General features: G+C 41.6%; 1 protein-coding gene across 3 annotated transcripts in view; it reads right to left on the reverse strand.

Moving 5' to 3' along the window:
- LOC113407100 (SLIT-ROBO Rho GTPase-activating protein 2-like) overlaps positions 1-20,216 on the reverse strand; it is a 202,654-nt gene that overhangs the window by 35,963 nt on the left and 146,475 nt on the right. For 2 of the 3 annotated variants that reach the window (XM_026655146.1, XM_026655148.1), the window contains exons 7-11: positions 16,922-17,146; positions 14,504-14,605; positions 12,141-12,338; positions 4,319-4,403; positions 1,585-1,612 (exon numbers count right to left, since the gene is read on the reverse strand). In XM_026655146.1, coding sequence (XP_026510931.1) covers positions 1,585-1,612; positions 4,319-4,403; positions 12,141-12,338; positions 14,504-14,605; positions 16,922-17,146 — 638 coding nt within the window. The remainder of the gene's footprint in view (positions 1-1,584; positions 1,613-4,318; positions 4,404-12,140; positions 12,339-14,503; positions 14,606-16,921; positions 17,147-20,216) is intronic. The other variant, XM_026655147.1, reaches the window with a different exon arrangement.

Below are 20,216 nucleotides of genomic sequence, written 5' to 3' on the forward strand. Positions count from 1 at the left end.
TCTTGGTGGGGAAAGGACCCAGATATGGGAAACAAATTCAATGATATACACTCTGTCAGTTCACAGGAACTTTGGAAAGACTAAGTGATTTAATATAAAAGCACAGTAATCCTGAAACTGGAACAGGGGAGCCCATTGCCTTAACACAAGCCTGTACTTAACCTCTTCCTTCCAACCATATGAAAATCCAGTATATAAACCCCTTCACTCTAAATCAAGTTGGTTATAATTTTCAGAGAGCACCTCTCCAAAGTAGGTCCATTGTACTGGATGATTTAAAGCCACAGGGAGAGGGGGAAAAAAAAGTAAATTGGTTTCCCTCTGTGCTGTTAATATAAGCATATTAATGCATTCTTTATAATAACCTGTGATAAAAAAATAAAAAATGGACACCAAATTAAACCATTTCCAAATAACAAAATCATGATTACAAATGGCTTCATAATTATTGTTTATGCAGGCGGATATTAGTGCCTGATCTGAAGGAGGTCTGAGCCTGCTCTGCTGAAAGTCCTTCCTTTTATCTTATTTCTGGGGTTTAGAAATTCTTAGCTTTCAATAAAACTGAATCATGGGAGATAAGGATAGAGAAAGCCTAATGGATCATTCAGCCCAACTGCCTGCCAGGATAGTTGACTGCGGAATTCTAAGTATGTCAATTTTATTGTGTTTAAGAATCACAATTATAGCGTTCATTTTGCAGATTTTTTTTTTTAAAAGAATGAGATGTAGTGAGAAAGCAAGAAAGCAGATTTCATGAGCTGTCACAGGCAGTGAGGTATATTTTAGACTATTGGTGAAAATGATTCTGATATTTAAAGTTGTTTCACAATGAATAATATTTTATTATTACAGATGTCAGACCCTAATTAGGACCTGTCAGCTCTGCTTTACTGTGAGGAATGGGGAAAATGGAGTAATGATTTCAGATCTGCAGTAATCACCCTCACTTTAAGCAGCCAGCGCGCTGCACAATCCCTGTGGCCAACACAGCCCCCAAAAACAAATTCAGAGACACAGAACTGTTACATTTCCCAGAAAGCCCCCCACCCCTCATGATGAGAGGCTGAGTTTCACATATTTGGTGACTTCTACGGCACCGTGATTGATACTTGGCCTCAGTTACAGCAAAATATTTATTCTTCATGGCCTCTCTGTGCTGCAATCCAATTCCATGTCAGGCCAGATGAGGTCAGCAGGGCAAGGAGAAGAAAACGCCTCTATGACCATTCTCTTCCCCCCCACCCTCCTATTAAGCAATCACAAGCACTTCAAGATGCTGCTTGGCTTCTTGTCCCTCCCCCCGCCCCCATGTGGATAAATCCTGAAGAGTCCAGGACCCCATCTAGGTTAGAAAAACAAGGTGTGTTTAGCAATATGGTGTTCGTGAAGTTGGACATCATTTAGCATCTAGATCAGACAAAGGCAATGGTGCTTAAAGATGTGTTGCTTAACAGGAAATTCGCAAACCCCACCTTTTCTTCCTAATCTACACAGGTCCTGAGTTGGTGACTGACTCCTTTTGTCAGCTGTCTTTTTGGAAGAGGCTCTTTTTTAAACAATGTTTATTTGAGCCACACCTACCTGGCAAGGGAGCAATCAGTCCTTTGACCTGTTAGGGAGACAAAGAAAGAAATATAAAGGCTTGCACCAGAGAACAGAAATGGGAAAAGGCTTTTGACGGACATGCAGACCTTAATTTGGAAGCGGGGGAGAGGAGAGCGTGGGGAAGGGAGAACAACAGCTTTAAGGAGTGACAATGTGGCTGCTTCCCCCAAGAACTGCTGCTATTAAGATCATGTGAGCCCATCCCCATTGGCAAGGCTCCTCTGTGGCTGACCAGGAAATGCAGAAACCAGCTTCGGCTGCCTGAGGACTCTCTCTCTCTGGAAAGCATTGTATCTGAAAATTGGTTCCCGTGCACTCTAATTGTTGACTTTCACTGCCAAAAAACTAGCCTTCTCAACCTCTCCCTCCTCCTCCTTCCCAAGGGAGCTGGGAGGGAGGTTGTCCGGGGGGGGGGGAGGAGGAGAGAGATTATACTTTATGAAACCACTTAGGAAGATTGAAAACATTCTCTGATTTGTTAGCCCACAGGCTTGACGTGCTAGCATTTAGCTATTTCAGGAGGCAGAGCTTTAATGATATTTTCCGCAATCATATTTGCAAAATTGTTCCATTAACTTTCATTCTGTTCGCAATTTGGGGACCAAGCTACCATGGCTGCTGATGAGACAGGCAGCATTTTAAAATAGCACAGTAAGGAAAAAAGGAGACAATATTTGGCAAGTACCTTTGATAACCCAACATTCCAGGCCAGATCCTCAGGTGGCATAAATCAACATCACAGCTATGCTGATTTACACCAGCTAATGATTTGGCTCTCCTTTCCCCTCCAGAGTTTAATGCCTCCCTGAACCTGGGTAGAAGAGAGTGAATGAAAAGGGCTAATTGTTGATTGCTGAGAATCAATAGAACACTTTGTGAGCAGCCACTTTCCCCTCCTTGCGTAAAAGCTCATTTAACCAAAATGGTGCATAATTTATAAAAATGTTATTCAGAACCAGAGTTCCTAACCATCTGTCCCTACCATCATACATATAAATTACACGGCTGTGGCAACATCAAGGGGCTCTTACATTACAGTGACAAATGTAGACAGTCAGAGACATAATTACTTGTCGAAAGGAAGACCTGCTGGTATTTTTATTACCAGAACTTGTCATCTTTAGATTAAGGTAATTTGCAAGAGGAGTGATAAAATGTAACCTAAAGGAAAAAAACAAAAAACAAAAAAATAGAAACATGTACTCCCCAGTGTCTGGAGAGATGCAGCTGCGCATTGCATTTCAGTGGGCAAAACTTCCTAGAGAGAGACTGACGCAATGCGTGAAAGGTTTTAGTATACCCACTCCCAGTTAAGTGACATTTTATAAATGGGGCTAGATGCTGAGCACCCAACTCTGTTTATCCCATTGATTTCCTTGGTTTGGATTGGAGGCATAATGCACCTCAGTTTCCTTTGATCTCACATATAACAGCAGGTATTTGTGTGTGCGCGCGGTGGTTTTTTTTTTTTAAGTGGCTCTTGCTCACTCTGACATGCACCAGATCCCTTCACAAGCTCAGCTCCAAAGAAGTTTAAGCATTGCAAAGCAACCACAAACAGCAGGGGCCTCTAAATCTAGAGAGATACAACCAACACATTAAACATTCCTCTTGCTCCTGCCTTCTGCCCCTCAGCTTGAGATCAGTTCAAGGGGCAGGCAGGTTAAGAGGAAAGAGGTCATGGTATGCAGGGGTCAGCTATGAACCAGGAATGTGATTAGTCACAGGGGCAGGTTGGGTGTCATTTGGAGATGCTTAGAGACAGAGGAAAAATGCTTTAAGGAAACAGCGTTTCTGATTCCCCTTCCTAGGACAGTTGTAGAGACAAGGGAATCTTAATATCCTTTCCTCACTTCCTACAGGTTTGGTCTGATTAACATGAAGCTTTTTTTTTGTTGGGGGCGGGGAAGAGGGGGAGAAAGAACATTTTTATCCTGAAAGCAAACACTTTACAACCTGCACACTGTTTAAATTCTCATCCAGAAGACAACTTGCACACTATAAACTTTGTGGCCTTCAATTCAGATACCTAGCAAAGAGGAGCAGGCCCTGCTATCATGTAAATGTAAGGTTCTAGGAGTCAGACTAGATATTGAGACTGCCAATCCATCCTCTCCGCAAATGCTGGCGGGGGAGGTTTGCATGCAGACATGGATGCATTGCTTGAGGTGTGTGTTTGGCCAGCAGTGGTGGGAACATTCAATCTTGACTGCTGCTTCGTGCCAAATAGATGCGGAGGCAACACATTCTGTCTGCTCTGAAATTTCTATTTCCACGAATAAAGGTCATGTTCTGCATTAGCCTGGTTTGGATTGAACCTACAGAGGTGAAAAGCAGCTCATCTACCATGCAAACAAATCTTTCTACCACCCTAATGAGGCAATGCTTCTAAGATCAGCAGTAAACAGTAAATCACAAGGTTTACCTCTGTTCAGATTATGAACGGAGGGGGGGCCCTGAGTGGGCACATTCTTCATTTAAACAAATAGATGAGGCACATTAGTACCTCATTAAGCATTTGCATTTGCCTTTCACAATTACTCAAGCACCCATATAGTGCTGCACCAAGTAAGCCAGAAAAAATAAATTCATAAAACATGAATATGTCCGCTTAGCACTGGTAATCTAGGACAGTTACGCTCAGTCAGCTGACTAATTTAATAACTATAGCTGACTGTCTAATGCAGTGACAAGCAGGTCCCATACTCACTTTCTCCCAGTGTCTTCTGAAGAAGGTCATGCTTGGCCTGGAGCTTAGTGATCAGGTTCCTGCCTTCCAGGTACTCCTTCATTTTCTGTTGGGGTGAAAGAGAAAAGCAAGACCATCAATGGGGTGTTTATTTCTCAGATGACAACCTTTGGTCTGCTGGACTCTGCATACAGTTGTGAACCCTACAGCGAGAAGGATGAAATAAATCTACAGACGTACATCAGAGTCTCAGCCCATACCCCAGCAATCTGCCATCTCATTTCTCTTGCCCCAGTCTAGATATGGACTGACTCTCAACTGAATGCTTGGCATGTCTGAGACATCTAAGTGGCCGTCTTACACCCTGCTCTCCAGACAGAGAGAGGGACAGAAATGCACTTTCATCACGTCACCGACAACTGAATGACCAATCTGTTTTAACAAACTAAAAGGCTGCTACTGTGCTTATTCTCTCACTTAACCTCTCTCACCCCACTTTACTCGTCAGATGCTGCATCTGCCTCTATTCTGGATACACAATAAGGAAAGGAAAAAACCCAACAAAGATGACATTTGCTCTGCTCATCTCAAGCTAAAATATCACAGACCATTCTCTATTTGTTTCTCTTGAGGTGGATGGGTTTTCCTAGCTCTTCAGAAGAGATTTATAAACTGTTTCATCCCTTATTCTGGAGGACAATACATTTTTCTTCATTGCTAACATGCTGCAAGTGTACAGAGTGCTGTATAGAAGATCAGTGTCAAGTTTACAGTTGGAACAGGTTAAGCATTTATAATCTTTTGCTCAAATATTAGTGATGAACACAACTTTATCGTATAATACACTACAACATTTCAAAAATAACCAATAGAAAGGGAGTTCAAGTGAAGACAATATCCTATGATAAATTATTCCAACTCTTGTCCTCATCTTACCTCATTTCTATCCACTGTCTTTCACTCTAGCTTTGTAGTGTCAAATTTAGACCTAAGCTCCTTGAAATACACAGGGTGTCTTAATTTAAAGTGCTATTTTCCTCTGTTGGTCTTGTGTGGGTCATAACAATGGGCACGCTATAAATATATTTAAAGGGTGAGAAGAATCATGGAACAGGATACATAGACAGTATCAAGGGAAAGTAAAACTATTTAGGAGCCCAGAAGCCCCAAGTTGTGGGTCTGCTGACTGTTAGTTTCTAGAGACAAGTCAGTCACAAAGAAGATTGGCATTTGGGTTTTAATTAGTGGCCAAAAATCAGGATGCTGCTCCTGACTCTGAACTGGAGTAGGAATTTCATCAAAACTAAGTCTCTTGGGAGACTTGCAGCATTTACGGCTTTGTTGCGGGCTGGTACATCAACAGCTTTGGTCCTGGATAAAAGCAGGAAGCATCGAAGTGAGTGGCAAAATAAATTAAAAATTAAAGTTAACCAAACATTTCAGAACCTTCAAAAGAACCTTGTACCAAAGTTTAGTGCTGACTGGAGATTTCCTCCCAGAATCTGTCCAAATCTATTCCAAGCATAGGCTGCTTCTTGCATTCTAATTTTTTTTTTTTTAAACCTGAAAGTCGCATCCATCTATTCATATCTAGACAATTTCACTCAAGTTTTGACAGACAACCAGGTTGGGACTTCGTCCCTACGTACCTCATGCAAAACGGCCAAATGATATTGCATTTCATGCTCCAGGGAGTTGGGATGGGAGATAAGTCTGACTCTGAAAGGTGTTGAGCTCCCTCAACTCTGACAGAAGTCAAGGAGAGCTGAATAGGGGCAAAACATTGCAAGATGTGGCCAATGGGTAAATCCAAAGTTTAAAGATCCACAAATAAACTTGCTTCCCCAGAGACCTACGCTTCTTTCTGAAGTATAGACAGAGTAAGACTGTCATTCTTGCTTTACTTCTGTATTCACTATCTCCTGGCACCTTCTGACAATTATAATGAACACCCAGTAGAAACTGGATTTTCATTGTTATTCAGGCCAAAAACCAAATGCAGGTGTTTTCCTTTGTCCAATGTATAGTTTATTGGTTTTATTTTTATATTTGTAATTATTGTTGTGGTGAGGCGGGGAGGAGGGAGTTGGGTCAGAGGCTTTTTACATTTCAACTTACAGCAAGGAACTAAGCTGTATATTTGAAAAAATAAAGTGAATTCAAAATTTCCCACCAGGATTACTAGTTTGCTTCCCCCACCCCTTACCCCACAGCTTAAAGAAACTATGTTTTGTTCTGTGAAGAGATACCGGATTGGCAACCCTACATACTGAACTCCTATTTTTCCATGGACCAAGTACACAAAGGACAACGGCAAGCCAGTGTTTGCTCACACTGGCCTGTGAAGATACCATTCCCCTCAGGGAGGGACCACCTCTAGGTGTAAGGACCATTCAGTCTCCATGACCTCTTCGCTTCTTGGCCTTTAGGCTGAGAGAACCAACAAGAGCGCTAATCCGTTGTGTGGGGTGGTTTGCATGTCCACTAGGAGCTGAAATGAAAGCACCCAAGAGCTACAGATTTTAAACTACCACCATTCTGGATGAGAGCAGAATCCGTGACATGGCTGTGATATGTTCTCCCCCACTACCAATCCACTGAGCCATCCGGTTCCCCCACAGCTGATGTGACAGTTCTATTCCTTCTAGTTAGGCAGAACATTGGAAATGTGTACACATTTTTTGGCATATGGAACACAAAAGAAAAGCCAACAAATCAAACACCCCTTTTAATTCCATAATATAAAACTAAAGTGTATAATGAAGTTTCATCTTTGTTCTTGTGACAAAATGCTTCAGCTACTGTCTCATGGTTTATGAACCACCTTGATGGAATTGCATTATTGTATTTCTTGGCTGCATCTCTTTGCATATTGACGAAGAATGTAAAAGGATGCCATTTGTAGGGAGGTACGGATAGTATTAAAGGATCACTGACTCCTAATGGCAAAATTGATTAATATCCTCGTTAGACACAATTCTGCTTTAACGCGCAATTTTCGCCTCTTTATCCTATTTATTATTCAGCTAAGGATATTAAATACTGATATGGATAGGCCACATGGACGGTTATTTGCATGAAAATAGGATCTGTTTCTCTCTGAAATTCTATCTGGTCTTCTGCTTATTCCTTCCTTAATGCCAGGCTCTTAACCGTCTGGTATCAGCATTCTTCACACCAGCTAATTATGATATTACCCAACACATTATATCATTAAATTAGCAGTACAAGTTCATGACTTTCTAATAGACAAACACTGTTTGCATGAGAGTATCTCCAGTTACCAAACAAACACACCACACAGGACACTGTGGTCAAAGGAAATGAGAAACTCCTGAACATCAACAATCTAAAGCCCTCTGTGACGAATGGATTTTAAGAAACATCTCCCATGAGACATCAGCAGATCTTGGGGGGGAGGAAAGACTTAAAATAATGAGAAATTGAAGATCAAAATGAAGATTCAGTCTGTCTGTAAAGTCAGTCACTGAGATGTGGGAGATGTGGATGAACAAGATGCCAAAGCATTCCTTGGCTAGGTTGTGCAGTGATTAGAGAAACCTTTGTTGCAGGACTGGTCATAGGTCAATGGTTTACTTCCTGCTGTCAGTCAAGATCCCATTAAAACAAATAACCATTTGATGAGGTACGAGATTGCCCTCCTGGATCCCATTTGACCATGAATCCTTGCTCCTGAGGAGCTGCACATAGATACTCAGACTTTAAGGCCAGAAGGGACCATCATGATCTACATATATATGCCACATATATCTGCAACACAGAAGTGTATGAAATGAGCGGAGAAAGGTGTCCTTCCTTTACATGGGTCTGTTCTGTACCTTAAAACATCTATATATTTTGGTTCTCCCTCTCCTCTAACAGTACTGTATCCACCATGGCTTTGTCCTAGTTCTCATTGCTGGCCACACCCACTCTTGTAATAGACCCATAACCTCTGGCTGAGCTACTGAAGTCCTCAAATGATGATTTAAAGACTTCAGGTTACAAAGAATCCACCGTTTACACTAGTTTAAACCTCAAGTGACCCGTGCCCCATGCTGTGGAGAAGGCAGACAGGCCACAATCTGAAAGAACAGCTTTAAAAACAGCCATACTATCTAAGGCATGCAATCAAAGCAGAGCTGAAGGTGGTCTGCACTTGACGGATATTTCTGTAAAACCCAGGGTGCTCCATATGCGACACTGGAGGTGCCATCTCATGAAGGAAACAAAACATTTCTCCTGGCCAATTGAGGTCATTAAAATAACTTATGAGTAAAGGAGGTGGGGTTTAGCTCCAGCCTCATGGCTAAAGCAGAATTTGAGCCTGAAAATTCCCCCTTGCAATATGACACACACACACTCTCATCACTATTTAGGATAGCAAGTGATGAATGTCACATACTACCCTAAATTCGCATGGTGCCACGCTGAACTGCCTTGTTTTATTTCAGAGGTGGCCGCACTTCAGAGGCGAGAAAAGATTCCTGTATATAGAGCTTATCAAACACTCAGGGTTCCAGAGAAATACATTATGCATTTCTCTGACATTTATTCTGGTCTCTGAGGCTGTGAGGTGTCTCTATGAGTTACATTAGGAACACTGTGCCCAATGCAGAGTTCTCTATTGCTGCTACAAAGAAAACAATGGTTCCTACTGACTACTGGTATTTCATATCCTCTTCATAGTACACTAAATCCACCTTCCAGAGCCTGCCACCTCCCAGGAGCACACACAAAATAAAAAGGACGTCCATTTAAAATCAAACCTGCAGGTTTTTCTTGACGAATTATGAAGATCCAGCAGCATTCGGTTTCAAACAGCAAAAAACAAACACAAAAGTATGCGTGAACTCCACACGATTTAATTTCTGGCCTGGATTTAATCTAAGTACAATCAGACGCAAGAGGACAAAGAAAGACGGCAGTGACAATACAATTTCCATATTGCAAAGACCTCAGAAAGGAGGCTCTGTTAACTAGTAACAGTGTACGCATTGCAATGGCTGTCTTCCTCACATCCACGCACCTTTAATACCCTCCCCCACCCCGAGCCTGTTCAAATTTTTCCAGCAGGAAGCAGCTGTCAGGTGGAATGCATAATAGAGCAAAGTGTAAACTAGAGTACATCTTCCTGCTTTGCTGCCAAGGCAGACAGTTATGCTTTCGAGACTATATGGAAATAGTTTCTGTCACATGTCCCATATCCTTGGCTCCATCTCAAATCTGGGCAGAGCAGCTTATTTTTTTATTTTTTAAAAACAACATCAACGTGGATGCAATCAGCACAATTAGCAATGTTCCCAGAATGCAATGAGTAAATCAGATCATCACACCACTGTGCTAATGGTAGTGATTAAAAGAGAAAGAGTGGTACACTGACAGAAGCAGCATGACATTTCTGTAAAATTAATTATCGATGAAATTAGAAATACTTACTCATGTCATGAGTTTTGTCAAATTTTATTAAATTCATTTTTGTAAAGCACTTTGAAGAGAGCAAGCATTGTAGTGTTGCTTAATATTATTTTTAAAACTATTATAATTAACTATAAAGCCAAAATTAATCCCCATTTTACAGATGGGAAAACGGAGTCATTCTCCTTCCTTCCTATCCTTTGCAGACTATTAAATTTAAACTTGTTTTCTGAACGCAATCCCTCTTACATATTGTACTTACCACCACAGTATATGAATGCTGAAAAGTTCAAAAGCAAACAGCATGGTATGTAAATACTGATTTGGAACCAAGGATTATGTTGATACTTAAAGTTGCTTCTTGTTACCTTCCAGTGAGCATTGTGCATGTGCATGTGCGTATATATACGTGCGCGCACACACATGGTGCGTGTGTGTATGTGTATATGCATCACATTTGATCTGCAATACAGAAGTATATGAAATGAGAGGAGATAGGTGTCTTTCCTTTACAGGGGTCTGTTCTGTACCTTAAAAGGTCTGTGTATTTTGGTTCTCTCTCTCTCCTAACAATACTGCCTTTACCATGGCTTTATCCTAGTTCTCATTAATGCTCTTCAGCTCATTTCTATGTATGAGGAAACAACCGATCTTTACAGATTCAAAGTCTGGAATTCTTAAGGATATTTATAAGTCTGTCCAATAATAAAAAAAAAATCAATAAAGTATCTGATTTGACTGTTTACAGGGTCCTTCATACATCAGCCTCATTCAGTTCCCAGTTATTTTATCATGGTTGCATATGACATGATAAATAGCACCTTCATTTCTTGGAGACAGCCCTACAATCCTTCTGGGACTACACTGGTCTGGCTGCATGGGAGCAGGATATTAACACTGCGAAATGGAAAAGTACCGTGCATAGATAAAAATCACAGTAAACTAACCCTATGTGCACGTGCATATTTGCACATAGAGCATCTGCTCTCTCTAGAGGGAATACCTGAAATTCAATTTAAGATATCGTTTTTCTAGTTCCATAATCACAAGCAGGCTAGTCAATTGCTTCTTAATTCTATCAATTCACCTGCCCACTTTTTGCTAACCGAGTTTCACCTTAGAAGAATACTTTTACATTTAAATGCATTATTTTTAAGCATTTGGAGTGCTTTTCTAAGGGATGATAGGTTTATCGGAGAGTTTACTATTAGACTAGACCTGACAAAAACCATCCTGTCAGCCAATGTAATTTGCACAGAGCTTCACAATTTTAATAAGCAACACCATTCTCATAAGAGGAATAGGAAAGCTTTAAATATAGCAGTAGGCTCTCAAAAGGGGTCAGAGTAATGAACTTTACAGGTTTGGTTTTCATCTGCTTTTTGGAAGAATATATTTTGAAAATATTAAATGATGCAGCAGCTCAACATAAGTGATCACAACTCAGGGGGAAAAAATACATGCTGGTCTGAAAGGCAGTAAATCTAGAAGAAACTTGGAATTTTCCCTTCACAATTTTAAGCTCTGTCCTTTCAGCTCCACTGTAGGCAGATGAGAGAGACCAGATTTTACCACCTGGCCATATTACAATCCAAACACTAAATTCTATTCAGTAGACAAAGTACTTGTATGTCTTTTTTAAACAAAAACAAAAACAAAAAAATCTAAAAACAAAATTTCATTATTTGTTTTTTAAAAAAAAAACAAACCCAGCTCTGGCTGCAGCAAGAATAAACCAGGAACACTCTAATTTTCCCTTCTCGTGGATCTACAGTAGATCATTTTGTCAGGAACAGTGCAAGTTCCTGATTATGGATCTAATTCCCTGATCCTGCAACTGCAGCATGCAGGCCACCTGCCGCACCTATGCAGAGTTGCCATGACCTCATGGGCCTCCATTGGGTGCTCTCTGTCCACATGCTACTGGACCGGAGCCTATAGTATGATGCTGGGGTTAAGAAAAGAGTAACAACTAAGCCACAGTGGCATTTTCTGTATTAGCAACAAAGCAAATCAAAGTTGTCAGTATTTACCTACTGGGGGAAGGCACAAGTATAGCTAAACTCATTAAGCATGTGTTATCAAAATTTAAAAATTATTAAAATACTGTCCCTTTAAATTCTTTCAAACTAAGACTAACCCAGGGCTCTCTCTGTTCCATTTTAATTTCCTCTGTGAAGTGTAAACCTGGTAATAAGCAGTTTCAGGAAGTTTCTCCTAGTTTCAGGAAGAGCTATCCAACATTAAGAAGTGGATTCAAATGGCTTCCTATAAAAATTAAAATTGTCCCTGGAGATTAAATAGGAAAACTCAAGAGAACAAGAATACAGTCATGGATGTCTATAAGGGGGCAATGAATGCAGCATCTCAAATGTTCCTGAGAGCTTCTTGTCATTGTGAACACCTTGCAAGTCAAATCCCTTACCGTGAAGTAGAACTGCTCCGTCTCCTGCTGATTGGCCCGTCTCTTGGCAATGCTTGGCTTGCTCATGAAAGTTTCAGAGACTGTGGATTTGACGGATTCCATGGAGTTGCTGTACTGGAAGCAGTCAGAGACATCAAAGTCCTCAATTGTGACTATGTCTTGGATAGTCTGCAGTGTGGCTTCCATAGTTTTCTTAACCTGCCTCAGCAAGGACAAAGAGGAGTTAAAATAAAAAATAAATAAATAATGAGAATCAGCAGGTGAAAAACAGGGGATCAGTGTCCCAGAACATTTTATTAATAAACGGATATGACTGCCTTTGAGTCCTATGGGCCGTAACCACAGTACAAGCTCTGCTAATTAACAGAGCACAGTCCACGTAAACAACCGGCTAGCAGCAAAATAAATCTGCATTGCTGTATGCTGTACAAACCCTGCGGTAAGGAAAGTTTTATTCCAGTGCCCTGGTGCGGGGGAAATAGGGGAATCTGCCCATATAGCAAAGAGAAGTGTTGGGGGGAATGGTGGAAGGCTCAGAATCATTTTATTCCGGTCACTAAATCTATTGGGCTTCAAAACAAAAAACACACTGCATTAAAATAAGACCTCCTTGTAATTTGCCAAGTCTTTTACTGAAGGTGTCTTCCTTGCTTGGGGCCTATAAAGGGACTGCACAAACAGGATGATAAATTGCAGGGGGGTTGGAGGTGTGCATTGGATATTCTAAGGGGCTCCCCATGCAATGCCATCCATTTAATCCTTTCAGGTCAAAGAGACTGAGAAGGATACTAGACCTTGATGGGATGAATGCTTAGGGCTAGGAAGGGAGGGAAAGAAAGAGGGGGAGCGCCTCACTGTGCTGATATATGATCCAAAGGCTAATTTCCCCCATCTCCTTTTCAAAAAGAGATTCACTTTATCTTTAAAAAAAAAAAACACTGTTCGATTCTCTCCTGCCTTGCACGGTCATCTACATCTGTGCACAGTGAACGAACAGACATCAGGCAGTGAAGGAGTAGGTGCCAAATGTGTAGCCACCCAACTTGGCAAGAGCCGAATTGCTATTTACAACAGGTACCAAAACCTGCCCTTCTACACAGGCACAACAAATTTAACCAATTCACCACAAACACCCCACAGTAAGGACTGAAGGAATCTCACTCTGCCTCCAGTTTTTTCATACCTAACCATTTCCCATCTGCTGGCATTTAAGTGTCACTGTCTGAAATAGCAGACAATGGAAGGAGAAAAGATATACTTCATTTAGAGAATCTGATAGCGAGGTATGTGACTTATTGATCACAAGCACTGAAACCTGATGTGTGTGTTCTTCCACAATGAAATCAGCTTAGTACCATTACTTAATTCCTGTCCGCCCCGCGCCATCTACGCCCAAATGGAACAGGAGATGGACTTGAATATCAGAAAGTAATATCTGATTATAGTTTCTAGTTTTTTTAAGTAACTGAAAATAGATATTTCAAGTACCATCTTTTTTTTCCGGATTAAGAGTATAGTATCAATATTACACACACAAATCTAATAACTGCCATGTAAACACTTTATTCTCTAGTATCTTATTGTTTAGATTGCAAACTTAAAATACAAATTAAAAAACCCACTAATGCATAGGTACAGATGTGCAATCTTATTTGTCTGTTTTTAATCTATGCACAGTTTTTAACACATTTGTAAAGACTTCTGTGGCCAGACAAGTAAACAAGGGACTGAGACTTTAAAAAAACACAGCAGCAGCAAATGCTTCTATATTTGTAGAAAAGAGCTAAGACATTCTCCAATATAGACTAGCATCTTGTTTCACATGGGAGAAATATTCCAGTACCTGCCAGCAAATATTAGTAAAATTAGGCTGAATACAAAGAAACATGTTGAACAGTAGCTGTAAGGGATAAATTTGTAGTATAGATTTGTTTTATAAACCATGAGAAGAAAGAACTGTATTAAATCAGAGTCTATTGTTTACATGAGAGCTAAACATTCAAGTGAAACAAAAATTAGGACTTGCCTGAGGTTTATTTTTTTTAAAACAAGATAGATCATTGATCCTTTGCTATTCAGGTGTGGTTTCCTGAGACGTGGCCACGCCTAGCAATTCAGATTGAGAAAAAGGATAACACTGGATTTGTTTTCGAAATTTCTGCCCCATGCAAAGCTGCTGGGAAGGAAAGTCAGGGATACAGACTAAAACATGGAAGCCCTCTGCTGCCCTCCTTCCACATCTTCCTACACAGGTCAGCGCAAGCAGGCTTATTGAGATGAGGTACTCCCTTGTCCCTGGGCTGTGTGAAGATTCTAATATTGCAAATGCTGCAAGCGGTTTTTTGGTTGGTTTGTTAGCTCACCTCTTCGTTTTCAATCTTGAGCGTAGATAATCTAGACTGCAGCTGCTGGCATCTCTGCACCAACTCACTCTGGACAGGCTGCTGGGCACACAGTTGTGACACCTGCAAAAAAGAAGCCCCCTTGAGAGAGCCACAGTACATTCAATACCCAAGAAAATCATAATTATTGTGTTACGGTATTAAACAGTCCAACGATCGTGATCGTTTTAGTGCTTGAGAAGTCTCTGAATTTAAGCCAAAACAAATCAAAGCTAAGCCCCATGTTTTACTGAATTACAATCCCCTGCCCCTAAAGTCAAACAAAATAGGAGAGAGAAAAAGAAAAAAGACAAGGAAGAATTGAGTAAGAGAAACAAGAGTCACTTCCAATGAGCTAATCCTGAAACATCTGACTTGCACTAGAGACCACAGGCTGAACAGAACCCAGAGACTTCAATGGGATCTATGTCAGCTTATGGCAAGGAAGAATTTGGTCTAACAAGTCAAGTACTTTGTGAAGGAAAAAAGCAGGCTTTTGGCTTGTCCACCTGGGGTATCTATTATTCCCCATGGCTACAGGAAGGATTACACCTGTTTGCTATGTGACTGCCGGACAAGTACCTTTTTACATACTAAACACTGGGCTCTCTCAGTACTGGAGAGAATGCTCACGTTTCACAGCACACAGCAGCCATGCGCTTTGGTAAGAATAAACTGCTGATATCATGGCAGAAAGCTACAATCTGTTAAGGCTCAAGTTGCCAACCAAGCTCCTCCCCCTCCCACACAAAGTAAATTTCATACATACAAGAACCACCTCAACAATCCTAGGAGAGCTATACAAACCTTCCTACAGACATAACACATCAAGTTAGCAGGACATCAGCAAGTCTCATGACTAAGGATATGTTGGGGGGATGAATATGTGGGACTAGAAGCCGAGTTGGCTGGGTGGGAGCAGTCCTTTTTACTATCCTAGGGACACTAATCTGTGCAGGAGTATAGAATAAAAAGGCCACTTTCCAACTCAGGGTTTTCACATGTTCTCTGCCCTCCATTCCACCACTTAAGAAGAAAAACAGACAGCCTTACGCTGTGTCTATATGTCTAGGAACGAAAGAGCACACTGGCCATCAGGAAGCATCTCTCTAGCCTTTCCTCATGTTCGCTAGGACTATCCAGACATCCAGCCAACTGACCTAAGTTGTTACACTGCAGGCAAATGCCATTTAGATTTGTGAGCTGGCTTCAGTTGGCTCCCAAACATGGCTCCCAGATATGCAGACACAACCGATAAAGCTGCCGAGCAATACATTTTCATTGCCAAAAATGAAAATCCTTCGACTGCCTTGTGTCACCACAAAATGTGTGAAGCACCACAAACCATTTGTGCTCCAGGACTTCACAATCAAACGCGTCATAAAACTGCATATTAAATTGCTTGTCTTTCTATTTTTCTTCAGACAGTGGCAGGGCTCTAGGAATCAGTTTAGGTAGCAAAGGTTAATGACTCTGAATACTGACTTTTCTGCAGCGTAGATTTTCTTCCAATTAGCTCCTCTAATGAAAAGGGGCTCGATATAAAGGTACAATATTCTTCCACTGGAGTATTAGCAAGCAAGAGCTCTGCAATTCAGTCTTAGGAATGGGGTGTCAGAGGGGAGAGAAAGTGATCAAGTTGATATTTCAAGTTGATCTCTCTGCCCTCTCTTGTTGCACCCTCCACAAACCTATGTAACTGGAAAGCACCAGTGGTGTGTCTGTGCAAGCAGCTGAGGGCAATGTGGCTGCAGAAGCAGAGCTGGGCTCTGTATGGGATGATTAAATCTTTCAGATGTTACTTCAGTCTTCTAATTTGAGAGTCCTCGTCTGGTAGAAGGTGCATGGATGAGAAGGGAACAATGGTGTTTCTCCATCTTTAGGATCACAGCTATTTGGCTGCTTTCCTCTTCAGTTGGTTTCTTACTCAAAATGAGTCAATTGCAGCCTACAGAAATCCATGCCACGGCTTATATTTTCCTACTGTGTCCCTTTTCCAAGGCCTCCCCCTCAACTCCCAAGTGGTAATCAAACTGGTGGCCTTTTTGAGGAGGTTGCCATAAGCGCAGTGTATGGATAGCTGAAGAAGCTGCTTATGGAAGTTGCATTGTCCCCATCTCATCCTGAGTAGCAGTTTTCCCTCCCACCTATATACAAGACTCCACAGAGAGGTTGCAGTCCATGTCACTTACCTACCTAGCCAACACTGTCCTGTAACAATACAGTCTCAAGGCCATTCTTCCACACTAACTCCAGCCCAGTGACCCAGAGTACACGCCCCTGAGCCCTAACAGCAGGGAAGTTTTGTTTTACTACAGATCTAATCCTTCCAATGTAATTCAATGGGGTGGAGATTTCTGTGTATGTTTACAGAGCTGGAGCAGAGGGAGATAAACTGACCATGTCACCCATGTGGGGCTGAAACTCAAACTTCATGGGCGGGCAGAAGACATTGTTGTACATCTCCATGAGGCGCTGCTTGTCACTGTTGGCATCCAAGTTCTCCACTGCATTCTCAATGGCATCCAGGCCCTCGTGCTTGGACTGTTCCAGGTTCAGCTCTGCAGACAGGAACGTCCTGAGAGCTCTGTTGAGGCTGGCATGGTATCCCAGATCACAGCACTGCTGGAAAACAGACACCAGGCTATGTGAATAAAAAGGCTAAAACTGAATGGTCCCTGGGTAAGGACAAGCGTAGCAGAAAGCAAATCATGGGTACTAAGTGATACTCTTATGATGGACACTGTCATCTCACCCCAAAGCAGAGATCTTGACCACTTGTTCTCAGAGATCTCATGATCCATTGTGTAAGAAGAGGGCTGTTAAACACAAGACAGTCAAATTCCAACTCTGGTATTACAAACTGCCTCCTTAACATCCCCCTACAGTTTCAACTGGATACATTAGTCCTCGTTGACTGTCCTAAATTGTGCTGGAGTGTCGCTGTGTGCTGTTAAAAGCCTGCCACATTTCACCCGAGAAATGGATGATTTCAATAGTGGATTCCTATATATCCCTTACCTCGCTCACAGAGGCAATTGGCTGCTACTGGAAGCACTCTGAAATCCTTGGACAAAGGGCACTCTATGCAAGTATTCTAAACCTACTGAGCACTATTTTTCACATTGATCTTGGAGGAGCAATAAGCTGGTGTCAGTTGAGCATCCAGACAACTGATCAGGACACACATTACAAATACTACTTTCAGGGGCTCATCTTAATATGCTTTCCACAGAGGCATTCCTAAAAATACAAGGAAGCCCAGTTTTCTTAGACAGAGGATGTCCAAATTTTGCATTTAGCTGCTCAAATCAATACCTGGGCAAATGAGAGGGTATTAACACATCTAAATGCCACCTGGCTCAGAGGATCAATTTGTCGCATTTCTGGCCGTCATAGCTTACCCTGGGTAACTATGAGACAAAGGCCAAATGACTTCTGCCATGCTAGAAGGGCAACAGTGCCCCTCAAAATGCATGCCTGGGATGGTTTCATTGCTAGGGTGAGACAAAGTGAACAAAAACCTTCAGGTAAAAAGATCAGTCAAGCTTTTACTGGATATTACTAACATTAGCATGACATCACTGAAAGCCAATCAGGCAGGCTCATCTGCACCCAGCTTCCACAGCCAACTCTTAATATTTCATAAGGAAGAGAAGCTCTTTTCATTACTTGATCAGAAAGCCTGAATTTTACAGATATCTAATAAACAGAGCTAGAGAAATGTCCATCTTCCAGGAACTGCAAGTGAGATTAAATATGCGAGGAGAATATCCAAGAAGAAAGAGCCCATCTGCTTGATTGCTATGCTGCTCTGTAAGCAAAAATCACAGCATCTCCTCCTCCCCCCCCATCATTTGGGTCTCATCACTGTCCTATTGTAAGTAAATGCCTTCAAAAAGAGAAAAAGACACCCAGACCCTGCCCCTCCCCTGCTTTTTACAAGACTTCTGCCACAGAATGCTACTACATGCCTGGGTATCGTGCCAATGGACTTTAGCAGGTGTGGCGCTCTTGTAAAGGAACAGCAATCGCTGGCTTAACTGGAGACAGAGAATTAAAGGACATTAAATTCAATCAGGAAGAACAAAAACCCCAAGAACAAAAACAAAAGCTGCTTGATGGAGAATTTGCACGTGCGGGGACATTCTCTGGTAAAGAGCCATTCAAGCTATTGCTGCTCCACAGGCACATTAAAATTCCATGTCCCATGCAGCAAAATTTGAGAGAAGTCAGATTCAGTTGGACCAACAGTCCAATGAGGAGGATCTGCTCAGACTGTTTACAGAGACTAATGCTCATTTTGCTTAAAATGTGGGTCAATCTACCACAGAGCCCAGACACACTGACAAGTTCATCTCCAGTGCTGGTGCCCATTTTTCAAATTACATCAAGGTACATGTGCATCTGAGAGGAAGGCTGAGCTTATGTCAAAAGGATTCATTCATGAGATAGGAGAGTAAAATAAGATTTAATATTTCATAGCCCACCTCCAGGAGAAACCAGGAAGATTAGATTAAGACAGCAACTTCTTTCAGCTTTCCTTTATAGAAGCTGGTGGCTGAGAACATTTTCAGTCCTCTCCGTCACTAACATTTTAAAGCGTCCAGCATATCATATTTATAAGTGTGTCAGTCTCACTGGCCTTTTCTGGGTTACATAAATGTTTGATGGAAACATTCTCCAAGGAAATCAATTTTTTATAAGAATTTAATGATAGCTCATCCAAATTCATTTCTCAACATGACAGCTGATTAACCCTTTGCCAGCAAGTAGCCTTTAAACAAACCCAGAATACAAAGTCGAGGAAAATAACTGTTTTAAAACTCAAGTTTCTGTTTCTTTTTTGGGCGGCGGGGGGAGGGGGGGAAATGGAGGGAGCTTGTGTTATTTTGTGGTGGGATGCAAGGGAAAAGGAAAGGGAAAGCTTGAGCTCTTGTTGAGACAGCAGAAATCTGTTTATTCCCAGGATTGCAAAGGCACCCTAAAAGCAGGCTGTCAGACACACTCACTCACACATCCCCTGACTTCATTCCTTTTTCAGCCTTAGTGGTCCACTGGCTTTTTTGAGAGAAAATACAGATTGCAGAAGGGTCTCAAAGGTGGCTCAAAACGGAATTCTCTCTTAAGATCAATTTTTCGATTAGTGCAATAATTTCATTAACACAAGGATCTGCCTCAGTCACCAGAGTCGGGAAACAGAACCACTGACGAATGTCTGGGACAACACACTGTTCTTAACTCAGCACTATTTCCATTGAGGATATTGTAGGTGTTTCAGGGTTGGTTTTCAGACCCTGTTTGTATTTAAATCAGACCCTCAATTATACCTCAACAGGGCTTTACCATTGGTAGGTTTAAGTGTCTTATTAACAGTTGCAATTTACAAGTGCCATTGTTAGACCGGGAGTACACTTAGCTCTATTTCCAGCTTTGTCACTGATTCACTGAGTGAACCATCAAGTCCCTTCACCTGTGACACTGTTTCCCCCTCTGAAAAAAATTGAGCTGATAGTGCTTACCAGTCCTTGTAATGCACTTGGGGGGGAAGGGGGGAAATCTACAGATAAATGCTCTATACACACTTAAGTATGCACTTTGCACAGTTAATCAAGTGGCTAAAGGGTTAACTGGGTCGTTGTGCATGAACATGGCCTGAACTGTAGCCATGTGACCTACTGTGGTCTGTCAAGGA

Source organism: Terrapene carolina, unplaced genomic scaffold, assembly GCF_002925995.2.
Source record: "Terrapene carolina triunguis isolate 2854851 unplaced genomic scaffold, T_m_triunguis-2.0 Scaffold198, whole genome shotgun sequence".
Taxonomy (NCBI): Eukaryota; Metazoa; Chordata; order Testudines; family Emydidae; genus Terrapene; species Terrapene triunguis.